This window comes from Drosophila albomicans, chromosome 2L (genome assembly GCF_009650485.2).
Source record: "Drosophila albomicans strain 15112-1751.03 chromosome 2L, ASM965048v2, whole genome shotgun sequence".
Lineage (NCBI taxonomy): Eukaryota > Metazoa > Arthropoda > Insecta > Diptera > Drosophilidae > Drosophila > Drosophila albomicans.
Window position 1 is genome coordinate 28,246,254 of NC_047628.2, and position 18,686 is coordinate 28,264,939.

Sequence of the window (18,686 nt, forward strand, 5' to 3'; positions counted from 1 at the left end):
CCAAAAGCCCAATTGGGCCAGAGATTTCAAGCTTCTATCGCATGATTGATTGACTGAACACACCAACGGACAGACACAACAGAACAAATATATTCTTCAATACAAACAATTTCTCTCGTCTCTCCTCTCTTTGCAGACTGACATGTGTGTGTTGTTGTGCTTTTCATGCCATTTCGATACGGGCCTCATTTTTCTCGCCACAATTAAGAAGAAAGTTGGCGGCGGAGCAATTAGAAAACTCACATCGATCAACTGCCCACAGTCTGAAACGTCATGCGGACATCATATGTGTGGCATATGACACACACACACACACAATATTAATACTGAGATTCAGATTCCTTTCTGACGCATCGCGAGCTGCATCAAAATTTCAACCATGTCAAAGAGCATTGACAAGTTGCCCCGCGATCCACAAATGGTGCAAGCTCTGCGGCGTGAACTCAATCGCAATACGCGTCGCATTAGCCAATCCTTTTGGCAGGAGTTCGAACAGATTCGCGAGCAGCAACGGGATCAATTGGCACAGGAGCAAAGTGATCGCGACAGGATTACAACGCTGATGCGTGAGACCAATTTGGAGGCTCAACAGCAGCTCGAAGCTTTAAGGCGCAGCATCAGTTCGCATGGCATCAATCCAGCGGCACCTTCGCCTTGCATGCGTCGTGAACAACCAGCAATTATGCCCGCAACTGCGGAGCAGACACAGGAGACAAAAGACTTTCCTCTACAGCTGGCGACAAATCGCCAAAAAGTCGCCATCAAGCGACGACAAATGGACGCAAGGCCATCGGCAACAGCTTCACCAAACTTGCCACGAGCTCCGCCCTCATCCCGGGCAACAATTGTGCCAAGCAATCCCACATCAAGAGCACAAACTCGATCTCGTCCCCAGTTCTCAAAGCTGAAGCTAGGCGAGAAGCCAAAAATTTAAGAGATGATGACTTCATTACGACAATTTTGTGTTTGTTCAATACTTGATTTTACCTTGATTAACGCACAACTAAATTGACAATGTATAACACTTGATGGATAATGATCGAAATGCCTTCAAATTAAAATTTGTAATCCAATATGTTATGTTTATCCTGCAGCCACACAGAAATAAACTCTTTATGTAGTGCATTAGTAAACAAATTCAAACTATACCAGAAAAAAAAACACAACTTGCAAATTAATTAACGGTACATGGCCCCCATACACAAACACAGAAAGAGAGGGGGAGCGAGAGATGGAGAGGAAACACGCACTCAGACACCTGAGTAATCAACTTTATGTGGGCATGGCGCAAAGGCAAAAGTCGTAATGTAGCCAAATGATTCTGATGCCAGATTCCGCTGGTACTTTATAAATACGATAAATCACGATAACAGCAACAACAACAACCACATCAACAACAACAATGAAAAACAACAAATCAACAAAATGTAACGTTATTCATCACAGGTGGTAAATTTAACTGACAACAAACGCGCGCCGATCCCCTGAACAGATCCGCACTTGGATCGTCAGAGATTCCGTTCCGTTGCTGCCTCTCAAACTCAATTCCGATACATATACATATGCATACATATATAATCATACTTAACACACAAATCGAACAACAATTTCTGGGTCAAAATAATTAATAAAAGCGAGCGACTTTTGTGCGCATGACTTGGCCAAAAAAAAAAAAACACCAAAGTTGTTTAACGCCTGCTTTGGTGGCCACAGCGCGATTTTGACAGGCTAAAACTTGAGGAAGCATGGCGAGGCGATTTAAAGGAGAACGCAACGTCAAGGCGTGTTAGGAGGAGGAGGCGGAGGGAAGTGCTTTTCGCAGTTTTGTCGTCGCGTTTTTTTGGCGCATGCACCGCACCGCATGAAAAATAATCAATCAAAATGTCTTAAGCAAATCACTCGCATTTCAACTACCAAAAAGACGTAAGAAAAATTACAAAGCCAGCCACTAACTGAGCACCTCTTAGTAACTGAAAGAGTCTGAATTGTGTTTACACGGCGTATACGTGTTGCAATAATTCACAAAACTGAATAAAGTGAAAGTGAAGTTATCAAGTAAGATAATGTGAATAAATCTTAGGATATCATTGAAATACTTGGATCATTATTAGTTAAAAACTTTGATCACCATTTAGAACATCGTGTATACGTGGCATAAGACCAACTGAGCTGCCTTTCGTCTGACTTGACTGACTGACTGACTGACTGACTGACTGGCAAGTTTGTTTGGCAACTTGTGATGGACGTCGGTTGGCCAACAGTCACGATTTGCATGTGCGACAACTGTTGCCAGCAAGCAGCCAAAGTAACAACAACAGCAACAACATCCCCAGCAACAAATCGCGAGCACATTGAACTGTCATTGACACGGCAGCCAGCACAACTTGGGTAGCAATGTTGGCTCAGACGATCGACCGACTGAAGAGAGAGAGACACCTGTAACAGAAGTTGAAAGGCAAAAGGCGAACGATGAATGCTTGGGTGGTGCAGCAGCAGCAGCAACTGTTGCTGATGGGTGCGGTAAGCAGCAGCAGCAGTAACTGAAACTTCAAGCTGCAGCTAACTGCAGCGACAGTCGTCAGAGTTCCCTGTTTTGCTGGCCAATTACTGCAAACAAATTCGAATGCGAATGCGCATTGAAAATTGTGGCAAGGTTGGTAATTTAAGACTCACGCCGCCAGACACACACACACTCACAGAAACAAAAGGCACCAAAAACAACAAAAAAATAAAAACTAAACTGAACTGAGAATCGAGAACCGTTTCTTTTGTCACCGGAGCGATTGTTGTTGTTGTGGTTGGAGGTGATTGAATTGCTGATTTAACGGTTGCTGTTGTCAAATTAATGACATTCATTCAATTCATACCATTGGCAGGCCAAAACGTGGCCAAAACGTGGCTCAAACGGTAGTTTTTATTGCTTGGCAAATTGCAATCGCAAAAACACAGCGCGTGTTATTATGATTGTTGCTCTCAGTTGGTGTTGTTGTCGTTGTCGTTGTTGTCATTGCTGCTGTTATTAATGTAGTTATTAAATATTTACAACTGCCGCCGCATAAAGCGTGCCAATTGTGGGTGCAGTGCGGTGTTCACTGCGGTGCACCTGGTGGGGCCAACCGCGATGTCAAAGTGCAAAAGTTTAGCGCAAAGTTCTTGTCATTACTATGCAGTTTTGTTCCGTTTCGTTGCCAAACCAAAGTGAAAGGCAATTCAACGAGAGACTTCAAGACTCTGTGGCATAGAACCGAAGTTAGTTTTCGTTCTGCGCCTTTTTGGCGTTTAATTAATGACTGCTTTATATAATTTAATTAGTTGTTAATGATTTGCTGATTGGCCAGCACTGCTTTTGTAGGTTGGTTGTTACGGTAGGTCCATGAATCAAATGCTAAGTGAGTGTCGCCTTAGATTCGATTCTGTGTTTTTTGGGTGGGCTTGGCAGATGTCAGGGTTGCCAGGTTGCCTCGATTCCAGATTCGATCGACAATCGTTAACATGGCGCTAATGGATTAATTCGTGACTCTTGAGCGATATCAACTAATGGCATACTCAAATTAAAAACCATCAATTTATTTAATTAGATAATTTACACTCACACTCCACACTGTCAACAAATGTGTATTTACAATATTAATGATTGTCTTATGCAATGTAGACTGACTCGTTTCGGTTTCTGTTTCGCTTATGAAGACCCCAAAATCAGTCTCACAGTTTAAGGCCAAATTGAACATGGCATGTCTAGACAAAATGCTTGTTGTTCTTTCGATTTCCAATCGCCAAAAACACAAAAAAAAAAGCAGACTAAGACACTAAACTAAAGCGAGAGACAACTACATTACAAGCAGGCAAGGCAAACGTTGCAACACACACACAGAGTGTGGCATGAGTTGCACATTCAGAATGCGTAAAGTGGTCGATTAATAATATTTAGAGAATAGTTACATTTTGTACAAAAATTTGTTGGCTGCTGCATGACCGAAATCAAAATCAATGCGAATCAGAGTTTCACATTTTGCTGAGGCGCCATAAATTAAAGTCGAGAGGCTTTTTTATCGACAACAACGACGACGACGACGACCATCGATTTCCTCGCCAATTAGTCAAAGCTTATGGGGGCGTTTAGCAGGGGGCTTAGTGAGTGAATTGGAATTGGAATTGGAATTTCAACGCCAGATGTGCCCCAATGATAGCGCCCCATGCGTGTTGCAATGATAAGGTGGAATCCACAATGTCGCCAGCCGGTGGCTTAACAGGCGACCTGCCAATGTTTGATTGATATTACAGACGGAAAATACCAAAAGTGTTTGCATACAAACTATGTAAAGTTCTTCTCTATTCTCTACCTTTTTATTAATATCTTTTCAAAGTATAAATCTTTGTGATATTTTCCTATCAATGGCATTGGCACACGCAAAAGAAGACGACAAAAAAGGAGCAAAAAGAAGGACGCGGAGGTAACTCAATATTTAAGCACTTACACGTTAATTTAGGCACAAATTGAATTAATAAACCATACCATGTTGGACACTGTGTGCGGTCTCCTGTTTCCCTTGGCCACTCCTCTCACATCCCCCTCTCTCTCTTTGAGAACAAGCTCCATTTCATATTTCATTAATTTATGCACGGAACGCGGCTCAATGAACCACGAAAACAAGCAAAACTGACCAAAAGACTGTCGAATAAAACTCCCCAAGAGAGAGACCCAAAAACCAACAACAACAACAACGAATTTGAATTTACAAGCACGTAACGCGCCCTCAACTCCAACCCCCTCCCTCCGTCGACCCCCTTGACGTGATTGGCTTACATTTGGCGCTGCGCTGATGTTGCTTGGTTCCTTTCAGTTTTATTTCATTTTTTTGTGTTTTTTTTTTTTCAATATTCGTCGCTCTCGCTTGTAAATTAGAACATGCCAAATGTGGTACCAAAAAAAAACAAAAATATTCAGCGGCATCCGTGACGAGGTTCAACAAAAATAATTGTTGTTGTTGCTGCTCATGTTTCTCTCTCGCTGATAACCTGCGGCAAGTGGGTTTGCCTCCTTGCTGGCTTCGTGTTGCTTGCTTGGTTAGCCAAGGTGCGTAAATATGATTTTCATTTACACCTTGACGTTGGCCACCATCTCTGACGACATCGACAGCAGGAAGCGCTGCAAGCACTGCGTTTGAAGTAGCCGAAGAAATGCTTTTGAATTTTCGCATGGAATGCGTAAAGTGTTGAGCGAAAAAACAATGAAGACGTGTCTTCTACGGGTGTTGAAACATTTTCGGGTTTCACACAAAAATGACAATAAATATGGATAATAATCATAATTACCTATTTATATTTCAATCAATTTTGTTTAAATTCAGCTATAATCTGTATATGAGCATTGAAGAGAAAATGTTGAAACTTAGCTGAAACTTTGGGAAAAGAGAGCCGATATAATTTTTAAACTCATCCTGCCAACCAACTGCACAACCACAGCTACCAACAAGTTAAGAAAGCTACATTCGCGTGTTCTTGACTGTGAAATAAAAGCAAAACAATAACGTATTATTACGTATTACGTTATTACATATTATTAATACTGCCGTATTTTTCTCAAAATATACCAACTTAATATACCGCAAAGATACTAAGAATATACCAAATGCTGCATTTGGTATATGGGTATGCTACTGCATTCAAAGTATTATATACCAATATACCTCGTTTAGTATATTGATATAGTAATGCGTTCAAAATATACCAGAGTGCAAAATATAATACTACATTCAAAATATGCTATACCAAAGTACTACATTTAGTATATTGATATATTACTACATTCAAAATATACCATAGAGTGCAAAATATACGAAATTGTCAAAAAATTCAACTAAGTAGGTGTTTTTGCCAATGCAAAAGTATTTTTTAAGAACCTTCTACAATTTAGCTACACATTTATCTGATCGCAACCAAATTTTCAGGAATCATTAAGACTATAGTTAATTTTATGGGTACCCGATAATAATACTATATTTTTATGCACAGCTCAAACAAATAATCTAAAATAATGAAAACATTACTGCAATATAAAAGTAAGTTTATTTTTTTGCATTTCTCCCGCTGGCCGCGTGTTCACTTTACTTTCAACAACCACTTGCCTCTGTCTGTCTCTACGGGCCGCATTTCGATATCTTTCGATATCCTTTAACCCATAACAATGCACCGACTCGTGCCATTGCAGCTTGAGTTGACTTACATAAGGGTCCCAAAATCAAAATGCGCACATGATTTATTGTCATTTTGAGTTTGAGAATTTGCAAAAAGGCAAAGGTAATAAATTGTATGATTATTGTGGATTTTCACCCCCTCATCACCCCTCTTTTCAACTGTATTTCCGTTGACGGTTTTTTTTTTTTGGTGAACCATGCAACAAAGAAAGCAGGTACAACAAACGATTCAGACAACGACTGGAATGCAAGAGGGGAGAGCGATGTAAGGGAGAGGAGGGAGAGGGGGGAAAGCTGGCATCCAGTTAACTTCATTCGCTCGTGGTGAGGTCAAGGGTTAAAATGTGGGAGTCACGATTCTGTGGGGCTAGCGATTTGGCTCAATACGCGCTGCTCTCTGTGGACTCTCGCATGAAATGAAGTTACCAAAAAATCAAAATACTCGCTAAGTACCGTTTGAAGCACACACACATACACACAATCAAACACACACACAGACACACATTAGTCGACCTCTGCCTACAACTTTAACTGCAACTTCGAGGCTTTATCAATAAATTATTGAGCCATTATTGTTATTACAATTTCTTTATAATGTTGGCAGCGTGCGCTGCAAGTTTTTCCATTATTACTGTTGTTGTTGTGGTAGTTGTTGACCATTAGCGTGTAGTTGCTGGCCGCCAATGGGGCCGAGGTTTCAACCTCAGTCTCAGTCGCAACCTCAGCATCAGCATCAGCATCGGCTTCGGCCTCATCATGTGCACAATGGAGAGCAGGTCGCGGTCATTGCAAAGACTGACTTTGTAGTTGGCCACAACACAGCCTGGCAGGTTCATGACAAATGCATTAGAGTTTGAAACATTTTCGAAGCCGTTGCAAGTTCTATGGCGGCTGGTTTTTATCGTCTCTCCTTCGTTTCTCTTTTCTTTTTTTCGATTTTATTGTTATTTTATGAATATTGTAAATGATTTAATGAGTTTTAATTGAGCTCAGAGCCAACGAAATGCAACAGAAAAAAAAATAAATTTAATGAGTTTAATTGATAGGGAGGAATAGACGCAACTGAGGAAAATCCAAAAATAAAAATAAGAGGAGAAAGCCAAGCACTTTGTTTATGACTTGGCCTGGAATTGGGGAATTGGGAATCAGCTTCGAATTCCTTTCAAGGGGGGCCCTTTGTCTGTTTTTTTTTTTTCGTTTTTGGGGGAACTGTCAGTAACCGTTGCAAACCGTTGCACTGACCACTGATAAGAGGCACGCGCTGAGCTGCACTGCGCGCAAATCAAAGAATTGGCACAACAACAGTCGTAACTCAGGCCAATGAATCATGCACAGCGAACAGTTTAAGGGTGCGACGTGAAGACGAGGAGGAGGGAGAGAGCGGGGCAAATGGAGAACAAGGAAAAACGCAATCACAACACTGCTACACAAGTTGACCAATGATCTTTTGGCCAAAAAAGCAAAACACCAGCAGATGCAGGGAATGAAACTGAACTCAACTGAACTGACTCTCAGACTGTCTCTCTTTCTCACTCTCCCTCTCTCTCTCTCTCTCTCGCTCAGTTGGAGCAACGTGTGGGCCATAATCAAAAAACGTGTTGTTGGTTTTTGACATTTTTTTTTTTTGTTTGCTTCGTTTGTCTGCGCGAATGTTTTGCATGTTAACATTTTATTAGTCATAACAACGAACGGAGCAACAAGAACAACAACACAGCACAGCACAGATCACAGCACAGCTGAGATATCTGCCGCAGGCTTCATAATGGGTTAAAGCTCAGTTAAAGGCTTTTAAATTGCGCACTTGGCCAGGATCATAATATCCAAATCGTGGGCCACAAACTAAAGAAAAAAAAGGCTGTAAACGTTGCACATGTGATTTACAAACAAACTTTGCTAATGAATATATAACACTTAATAATAAGAAAACCGTTTCTTAAGGAGTCGTAATAGATTTTTCTCACTAGCCAAACTTTATCGCTTGGCCAAGAGTCAATCATGATTCCGCAAAAGCTTTTGTTTTTAATGGACTTGTCAATGGGCCAATGCCAGTCATTAATTATATTTAAGCTGATTTTCAGTCAAGTAAAAAATAAATAAAAACTGAAAAAAAACGGTACCGTTGACAAATACCTCCAAATAATAATAAAAACAACAACGAGACACGTCACTCATTTTAACCTGTTGCACATGCGGCAAAGGCAGGCAAAGCAACGAATACAAAAAACAGAAAACACACCTTATAAACAAATGATCCAATTGTCTTCTGCATGACTTAATAATTTCAAATCTTTTTTTGTGTTGTTCGTCGCTGGAAACAAATTTTTCAAATGAAACCCTTGGATATCAAAAATGCTCTCTTGGTACAACAAAAATATTATGCGTGACGAAATCTTTTTGATGTGGGAAATGTCGCTTTGAGTCCAACCGACAAGTGTGTGTCCAGCAGCTACAACAACAACAACAGCAACAAGATAATAACAAATGTTGGAGGAGAACATGAGACGCATGAGAGACACGTTGCGCATGTCGCTGGGATTAGCCTGAAAGCATTTTCTCAATTTTTGATTTTAATCCTTTTTTTTTTTTGAGTTGTGTTTTTTTTTTTTGTTGGTTGGTTTCTTGTTCATCTGGCAGCGAATTTCTCGTTTGGTAAATATTTTTTTAAATGTTGTTTTGGGTTTTTGTTAATTGGCGGCGACATGTGTTGTAGATAGGATAGTTTCATCTGGTTTCTTGCTGTTGTTGTTTGTCTCTGTGTGTTTCAGTTGGTCACTCAAGTGTGTGTTTATTGTGAGGAGGAAGTTTCTAGCTTTTGGGGATTTATTTATTATTGCGGTACAACATCAAAAAACACCAAAACAGCGCAGCTTCGTGGACTTTTGAAAAATGGGAGTATGTCGGCTTTGGCCGAGAATCGCTTTGAATTACGACAACAACAGATTTTGGCTTCGTTGATGGGACAAGCCGACAAGTGATGGGAAACTGTCCATTTTTCGTTGTGGGGATTATAATTGATGCATAATTGTGTCACATCGGGTCTCGGACAATCCCTTTTTCAGCTTTCTCGCTGGCCAAAGTTCAACGCCAAAGCAACAATACCAAATTGAACCTGTTGCCCATTTGGCAAAGCAATAATAATCAAATAATCAAATAATCGAATACTCGTTAAAGCCAAAGAGTCAAGAGAAGCAAATTTACTGCAACGTGCAACAAATTAAAACATCATAAAAATCAAAGGCAGATCCAACCACAAAAAAGAAATGGCAAATTGCCGCCACATCTGCGCGCACAGAAGTTGAAGCACCATCAGAGAGCTCCACAAAATTAGCCACCGCCTCCACCAGCAAAACAAACCAAAGCAAAGCAAAGCAAAGCTAACTAACTAACCAACTAGCCTAATGATGACCTTTTCACTGCGGCACGACAACTTAAGGTCATAAACAATCAAAAGCCGCGCGCTCTCCAAGTGCTTCCAAGTTCCAGACTCAGTCTTAGTCTCAGTTTCAAATGGTGGCAATTGCCGCATTGGCATCGCCATCAGCCGCCACAGAGTCTTCGGCAGTCTTCAAGAGTAACTTCATCTGCTACCAGCCAACGCTAATAGTTAATAATAATTATTATTTCATTTCTGGCAAGCGCAACTCCCACCAGCTGACACCAACTGAAAGCCAGGCCAACAAAAACAATAAGCTGCCAAGTCCAGGCTAAGCTAACAGTCCATATTCAGTTCACTGTGGTAACAATACTCTCCAGGGAGAGCACTTAAAACCGAGTTGTAAACTTGAAAAGTAATTGCTGAATTTAGAGGCAAGGTTAAGCAACACAGGAGGATATACGGAAATAGAGAAATAGAAAAGTTTATAGTTTTTTTTACTGGAAGTCTGAATGTGTTTATTTTATATATTTCTCTGACGTCTTTCAATAAATCATAATAAATCTACTAAATATATTAAAAAAGGATTAGAAATTAGGAGCTTTGTGAATTTGCATTAATTTTTAAGCGATTAAATCCCTTTATTAATCAATCATGTGTGTACATTGACAATTTTCTAATATATAAAAAAGAATCTTATAAATACTCCCGAAGAATCGCATAAGCCCGAATTTTCAGCTTGAAAAGTAATTGCTGAATTTAGAGGCAAGGTTAAGCAATAGAGGAGAAATAATTTAAAATATAGGGAAATACGGAAATAGTAAAATATAAAAGTTATATAGTTTTTTTACTGGAAGTCTGAATGTGATTATGGTATATTACTCTGACGTCTTTCAATAATTCATAATAAATTTACTATATTATTTAAAGAGGGTTTAAAAGTGAAGAAATTTGTGAATTTGCATTAATTTTTTGCGCGATTTTACCTATAATCAAAAGATTTAAACAATCATATGTGTATCATTGATGCCATATTCTGATATATAAAAAATAATCTTATAAGTACTCCTGAGAAATCTCATAAAACTGAGGTGTAAACCTGAAAAGCAATTGCTGAAATTCAATGTAAAGAGTAAGAAAATAGAAAAAACGAAAGAGTTTCCATATCATCTTAACATGTTGCAATGAAGCCTTTAAATAACGAATAAAGGATAAAGCAAATTAAGTCTCAAGAAATAGTTTCAAAGATATTGAATCTTTACATTGGAGTTATTAAAAATGTTCTAATATATGTGAAAAATAATCCTGTAGATTTGGCTCATCATAATCTATATACGAATAATAGAAAAAAGAGAGTTCAACAATCTTTAAATCATTCGTATTAAAATACATTTTCTATTAATGAAAAATAATCCTTCAGATTTAGGTGTATCTCTTATCAACATATTGCGCAACTCACTCTTTAATCTATATACGAATAATAGAAATAAAAGAGTTCAACAATTCTTAAATCATTTGTATTAAAATACATTTTCAATATATTTTCAATATATACATTTTCAATTTATCAACAACTTGCCTAAATCACACTTTAGCAACCCTTAAATCATTCGCATTAAGTTTATTAAAAATCATCAACATTTTTAACCAGCTTTTAAGGACTTTCGTTCCACAGTGCTCTCAAATCGGTTGCCAGACACAACGGTAACATGGCGTGTTTGTTTATTGCGCATGCGCTTCGCTCGGCAATCGCAGCATTTGAAATCTGCCTGAGCAGCTGAAGTTGCAGTTGCAGAGCTACTAAAACTAAAGTAAAAACTGAAGCTAAAGCTAGAGGTGGACGAGCGTCGGCGTTGGCTCATTACTTTAGCCCACTTAGCTGAGCGGGGAGCATCGCCAAGTCAGGATCACAGTGTTGCCCTGCAGAGGAGAAGAGAGATGGAGAGGAAAGACACACACACACACACACACACCTCCGACTTGCCGCCGCTCTCACGCGATAGTTATCCTAATGGGTCCGAGAGACTTTCGTTTGAGGTTTTTTTTTTTTATTTTTTGTTTCTTCTCGTATTTTTGGCGGGCACATCTATCAGAGCGCCAGAGAGTTTGGCTTGAGTTTTAAGTGAGATGTTGGTAATAAAGCCGCAATTTGTTAACTTTGCCAGGCAGCGACGCGACGCTCATTTAGCTACCTCATTGGCGGCTCTGTTCGCTCGTTTGCCGCAACATTCGTGATTGCTGTTGAATGTTGTAGTTGTTGTTGTAGATGTTGCTGCCCCTTGTTGCTGGCTGTTTGTTTGCAACATGAGCAGACAGTTTGTGTTGTTGTTTTTTTGTATTTTTCTGCATGTCCTGTACACATCGCAGCCAGAAATCTCATAGGTGCAAGAAGCTGCGATTACATGCAAACTATCCATTGTTCTACTCAGTTGAGGAGGAAGCAGGAAGAGGGTGAAGAGTCAAGGGAGTCAGCTTCAGTGGCAAGTGCACAGTAGCCAAAAAGGTCCATAAACAAATGGTCATAAACATGGTGGGAAAAAAAACCGCATCGAGGACGCAATATTAACACCCAACTGAGCGCGGCAAGGATTCTCAACGATTATGACATAAGCTGCACGTTCTGCATTCCTACACAGAATGCTTTATAAGTGTGTGTGTGAGTGTGTTAGTGTGTGAGTGGATTGCATCTGAGAAATTGACACTTTACAACGTACAACCCATAAACGTGACCCAACGCCGGCAATATTTGCATAAACAGCCAAGAAGCACGGCCTAAAAATGAATCTTTTCGGCCAACAACGAAGCTTTAATTCCCTCTTAGTAATGAGAAAAGGAAAAAGTACAAATTTATTGATATAATTCACAATTTAAGCCAATTACCTTATGAAAAAAGTCGCAAAGAAGAAACAATGAATGGAAGTTAAGATTAATACTCCATAGACTAATTCATATATTGCAAAAATTAAGTAAATTATAAAAACTATCTCGACCAGCTGCCCAATAAATTCAAGTAACCCTCTTAGCCAAAGTCTGAGCTTATGAAAAAATGCGTTATTCCAGCTACGAAACAAAAGTTTAAGGACGCAGGCACGATCCGATCAGAGAGGCAACTTAAAATAAAGTGGAAAGACAAAAAAAAAACAACAACAACAACAAAAACAAAACAAACATTCTTTGTAATGCGAAACAACAATAAAAATATGAAGCTACGAAGCAAACGCGACGATCGCTCCAAAGTCGTGTAAAGTCAATGTTAATGTCGATGCGATGCCTGGCAATGCTGACAATGTTGCCTCCTATTGTTCCACGCCAAGGAGTCTCTCGTTGTTGCAAGTTTTGGGGAGTCACAGCGAGGCACACAGAGGAGGCTGCTGCCGCTGCTGGTGAACCAATAGACTGAAATTATTGGCTCTGCGTGCGGAGAAAGTGCACGTTTTGCTTGTTAAAAAGCACGAATTGTAATGAAAACAACCTGTTAATCTAAATATCTCACTCGATTGTTGTTGCTGTTGTTGTGTATCTGTGGCAAACAACTATTATTATATATAGTCTAGTCGTGTATGGTAAACTAACTGTAGTCACTGTGCCCCCTTGCATATTTGCGCAGTTAAACTGCCAATAACCAAACGAATGGTGGCAACCTTTCTTTACGGCGCTGCCAGATCTTATTAAAATATCATAACAGTGCACGAATCAAGCGTGACGCTCGCTTCACAACATTATCGTTGGATGGAACGAACGAGAGGGGCTACGGGGAGTCATTTGTACCTGTCAACTTGACCCCAGCATAAATAGTTTCACTTTGTCAATGAATAACTGCATTTTAATGCATAGCAATAAATGTTCACTTACCTTGCAAAACTGTTTTGACTGCCGCCGGACGTAACTTCCAAATTACTGCAAGCTGCTCCAAACTGCAATGATGCTGCTGCTGCTTTGTGTTGTTTTTTCACTCACACTCACACTTGCACTAACACTTGCACTAACACTTCTCCACTTTTCACTCACGCACATAAAAAAAACATGAGCAGCTTTTTAAGCTCTATGGCTCCCGCACTTTTGCTGCCTTCATTGCCTTTTTCTTGCATAGGCTTTTTCACTTACACTTTAATTACGCATTGCACTTTTTCACATTTCACTAACACTTTTAGGCACTTGAAAAAAAATATTCCTTTATTGCGCAGAGAATTTTCTGGCGGCGATGAGATACATATACATACATACACATGTGTGTAACTTGCACTTTTACACTAACACTTCTTCACTTTTACACATACACACAAAAAAAATTGAGCAGTAGCTTTTTGAGCAAGCAAAGCAAAAAGGAGGCAAAGAAGAAGGCAAAAGTCATAGCATTTTTTCTTTCTTCTTTGCCTTCTTTTGGATAGGCTTTTTTATGCTTACTAAATGCACTATTTTGCATGAGGATTACATTTCACTTACACTTTTCACTAACACTTTTCTACTTTAAACACTCACTCACTTAAGCACTTGAAAAAAAATATTCCTTAATTTGCTTTGCTTGCACACGCACATATTGACACTTGGTGAATGATTGCCTAATCTTCAGTCGCGGTTGATCTGAAGAGCACAGCCAGCATTGCATACTTTTGCACATGCTATTTCACTCACACTTTTTCACTTACACAAATTTATTTTTCACACACTTTATTAGGCTTTTTGCGAAAAGCAAGGATTTAACCTTCATACACGCACTTGTTGAACACATAAAAAAATAAGCACACTTGCAAGAGTTTTATTATCCGATTTAATAGTCCGCGTAAGACTAATTAATTATTCACGAATTTTCATTGCGGTGGCCAAACTTAATCCTCCACTTATAGTTTGGCACTTGTTGAGTGCATGCAGTTTATTGCGCAGTTAAATTGTGAATCTTCACCCTTAAGTCTGCTTTGCTCTACGATGCCGAGCACTTCTCACTAACACTTGTTGACATCTCAGCATGCAGTTGTCTCTTTTTCACATGCACTCGCTAGGATCACACGATGAGGGCAAAGTCCGATTGCAAAATATTTAACAGAGTTGAGACTCCACAGGGCAGCTTGCTTTGGGTAAAATCGCATAGAACTTTTCGTTGCAGTTTTTTACTTTTCACTATTTTTATTAACTTAGTTTGCACAAAGTAAACTACTGCATTGTATGGGTTTTTAATTTAATTATTTATTTTATTAGCCCTTTTATGGCTGTGCTTTTTCACTAGCATATTTTCATATCCACTCACATGCTAGTTTTGAAACACATGATTAGCACTCAGGCATGTTTAAAATAAATCCACATTATGTTAATCACAGCTCTTAAATGCAGACTACAATTTTATTTAATGAAGTTACGAAAAAAGTTGTTAGACACTCGCGCGAATTTGCAAATTAATGGCGGCAACGATTAATTGGTGGCCCTGTTGTGTTTTAGTGGTTATCGATAATCGATACATATCAATTAAAGTCGAGCATATTTTAATCGATTAAGTAACTATGAAGTTAAAGCAATTTATTAATTATCTATGTACAATTTAATTTTGCACATTTATGCTTAGTTTATGGAAACACTAAAGACTCTTGTAATGTTTGTATTGTTCCCTAATTGCAATGCAATTAGTAGTATACCATGCGAAGCTTCGATTTATTTTTGGGCATTTTTAGCGCATTTTGGTGAAGAATGCGCTGAATTCGCAATACTGCTGGCTTGCCAATTGAGGCTCTGCAAAGACAAAGAAGAAGAAGAGAATTAATGAGTTGTAAAGTGGCGACACCGCTACAGCTAATTGAGACAACTGGATCAGTCACAAAATGACTCACAACGTGCTCCACATTCTCACTCCATAAACAACTGATATTCGTTACTTTTGTTGTTGTGTTTTTGGTGCTACTGCGAAACGCGGTCGCAGCAGAGCATCGGAGCAGCGCAGCCTGCGAGCGCCTGTTTTCCGTTGAACAGCCCCCCGCCCCACCCCGCGCATTGCCACTGGCCAACGCAATTATTATTGCCATGTCATAGTTGGAAAGTGAAGTGCCAGCCTGCTACAACGGTATGTGTATGTGTGTGTGTGTATTACTCTACTCTTTTTTTTTGTGAACAGTGGCATTCAAACAATATCGAAATCTCTCTAATGAAGTTGAAGATCGGCCAGCTACTGTCAGCGTTTGTAATTGTGCTGGAGAAATCAAAGCAATTGCAGGGCAGACACCGTAACACCGCACTTGAGACCCCCGAGCGCCCCAAGCGATCCACATACTACAGTGGAGCACATCATATGGTATATACCTATATGTAAATTTAAGAATTTAAATTCTTACATTCTTAAAGTCAGTTTGGGTAAATTTATGGTTAAATTTAAAAAGTTTCAAAAAGAGGTTATTATATTATGTTGTCTAATAACTTCAACTAATAATGTGAAGAATATTATATTGTATATATTTTTACAAATTTACAATCCACATTAACCCTTCACCTTTAGTATAGAAACTTTGACACACAAATGTGAAATTCATTAATTTTCAAAATTAGATTTTGTTTAAAAAGAAAATAAGTAGAAGTTTGAAAGGCGTAGAAAATAAACATTCAATGTACAAATTCATCTTTTCCAGGATACTTCCCAGAAAAGGCCAAATTTTTTGTGAATGTACAAATTTTAGAAATTTTTTTTTTAGTACTACATATTTGAAATTTGCGATAATTTATTGATTTTTGACACAAAAATTTAAAGTTATTCATTTTTTAAATTTGATTTTGTTCAAAAAGCAAATAATAGGCTTCAAAAAGAATAATTCCGTAATAGAATGTATATTTTCAAGGATTCTTCCCAGAAAATATAAATTTTTAGGGACTCTAATTTTAAGCTTTTTGTTACTTGTTTTTCAATTTGATTTTCATTGAATCCGAAATAATATGTTATTAAACTTTAACTTTTTTTTTCACAAACCAAGATTTGTTCCACTGTACATTCAGATTGGAAGACGGGAGTATTGGAAGCTGGAGTGCACTTAACGGTGCGAGAATCTCTCGATCTCTATCTCGATGCGCAGCAGGTTGACGTTGTCTTTGAGATTTGAATATCAGCTTGAAATCGCTAGAGGAGAATGTGTGGCGATAAGGAGGGCACAATTTTGGACTCTGTGACTGTGAGGCAATTAATCATAGAAATTTCTGGGGCACAAATTGCCAAATAATTGCAGAATATTTATTTTGGATTTTTTTATAGGTCTGTGTTTTTTTTCTATCTTCTAGGTTTTACTTTCAAAAATATGTCGAAAAACTGGCTGAAAACGTAAATCGCTCATTGCCAAGTGAGATTTATGGCTTGATTATTTGCCAATGATGGCCCGGCCCCAAAGCCAAGCCAATTGGTCAGCGTTTAGGCCAAGTTAAAAACAAAAACAAAACGAAAACCAAAGGCGATCATTTTATTGTTCGGCAGTTATTCTGCAGCTGACAGATATGTCGAGTGCATTGAATATTCGTTGTACTAATTTCTGTGGGCCGCCTCTCTATTTCATTTCGGCAATGGCAAAAATTTAATTGGACTTATCATGAAGTAGTCGGAACGCTGGACGAAGTCAGAGTCAGTCTCTAAGTTGAAAACTCAAAGGCACTTCAGCAGCTTTCTTTTATGGCCGCTTGGTATAATGACTATGTGTGGCTTGGATCGTCGTGGATCGCTTCGCTTTAAATTTATCACCCACTCAAAAGCATTTTTCCATATGATGAGGCTTGCAACCAGACGGACTTGGACTTCGAGTGGAGCCATGTACCTGCCACGGTCAAAGCAATAATTCAATAAATCTATTGCACAAATCCATGCGTTATTGGCAATATGATGATGAGGAGCCTGAGACTGCCACAGCAACGATCAACGACGGACGACGATCGTCGAAACGTAGTTGAACATCGTCGTTGACGTTGCATTATGCAGAAACTGTCGGGGCCAGAACTTGAACTCCAACTTGACTTTGACTAAAGTCCATCAAGTGGAAGTCGAGTCGAAGTCGATGTCGATGTTGGAGTCGAAGTTGTAGTTGGCCTGTGGCCAACCGCAAAGTTGCAGCTTCTCTACACCCAAGTCTAAACGCAAACTATGCCCGGTTTGTTTTTATTATATTTAGCAGAGAGCATAATAATTCTTTGCAGCCTCAAGTTGATAACGTTTGCATGGCCAATGATACACACAGTCCATGCTCAAAGTGGAGGTGGATGTAGAGCTCCATGGATGGAGATGGAGATGAAGCTGAAGTTGGAGCTGTGGAAGTGGAAGTGGAGGTTGTTTGCCTGGAGTGGAGTGGAAGTTCAAGTCGCAGTCGAATGCAAATTTGTTGCAACATATTGGCGTCGCTGAGTTGCTTCAGAAGTGCGCATCAAATAGAAGCAGCCCACTCGACTACCCTTTGCATACCCTGTAATCATAGGCAGGGCCATAAAGGGAGGGCAAATGCAACAAGGTTTGTAAAAAGAATTATTTTATGTATTGACATAAAAGGGTCTCAATAAATTTGGAATTGAGGATAAGTCTTGACAATTTTAAGAGAAAAGAAAGAGATATTACAATTAGTTTGCCTTTAAAATCTTTAAAATATTAATTTATTATTAAAAATCCTTGATATACTATAAGATTTATATAAGTAGATCAAATTAGTGTGCTTTTGAAAGTTGTTAAAATTGATTTATTATTAAAAATACTTGATAATCTTATATTAAAACAAGTTTTTTTTTTAATAGTAAATCAATTTTTAATTGAATAGATATTTAAAAATACTTGATAATTTTTTTAAATATGTTTAAGAATCTATTAAATATTTCAAACATATTCTTATATTACATCAAGTATCTTTAATAATAAATCAATTTTTCATATATTCAGGAATGAAGATCGCCTATTTTGTAAGGCATATTTTACATATTATTTAAAAAGTTAAAGTAAGTATATTCATGAATAAATTATGTAAAAGATTTTCACAAAACTAACGAGTTTTATAAATATATTAAAAGCAACTTTTCAAATATTTTAAATCTCAAATTCCATTTAAAAATTTATAATTTCCAGCTAAACATTTTTAATTCTTTAAAATGTTTAAATGGGAATTTTTAAGAATAAAATATATACATAT

At 38.4% G+C, this 18,686-nt stretch overlaps 1 protein-coding gene and 1 long non-coding RNA gene across 3 annotated transcripts; both read left to right on the forward strand.

Annotated features, from left to right (window-relative positions):
• The first annotated feature begins 259 nt into the window (after positions 1–259).
• Positions 260–1,027, forward strand: LOC117564566 (uncharacterized). The gene has a single exon (XM_034243399.2). It carries the CDS (start codon positions 380–382, stop codon positions 932–934), a length of 555 nt encoding a protein of 184 aa, XP_034099290.1. The 5' UTR covers positions 260–379; the 3' UTR covers positions 935–1,027.
• A 4,934-nt stretch (positions 1,028–5,961) lies between these two features.
• LOC127565106 (uncharacterized) lies at positions 5,962–6,649 on the forward strand. Of its 2 annotated transcripts, none has more exons than XR_007954505.1 (3): positions 5,962–6,059; positions 6,209–6,297; positions 6,403–6,649. It is a non-coding gene; the product is annotated as an uncharacterized LOC127565106 (long non-coding RNA). The 2 variants fall into 2 exon arrangements; XR_007954506.1 differs by having other exon boundaries at positions 6,407–6,649.
• Positions 6,650–18,686: the final 12,037 nt, after the last annotated feature.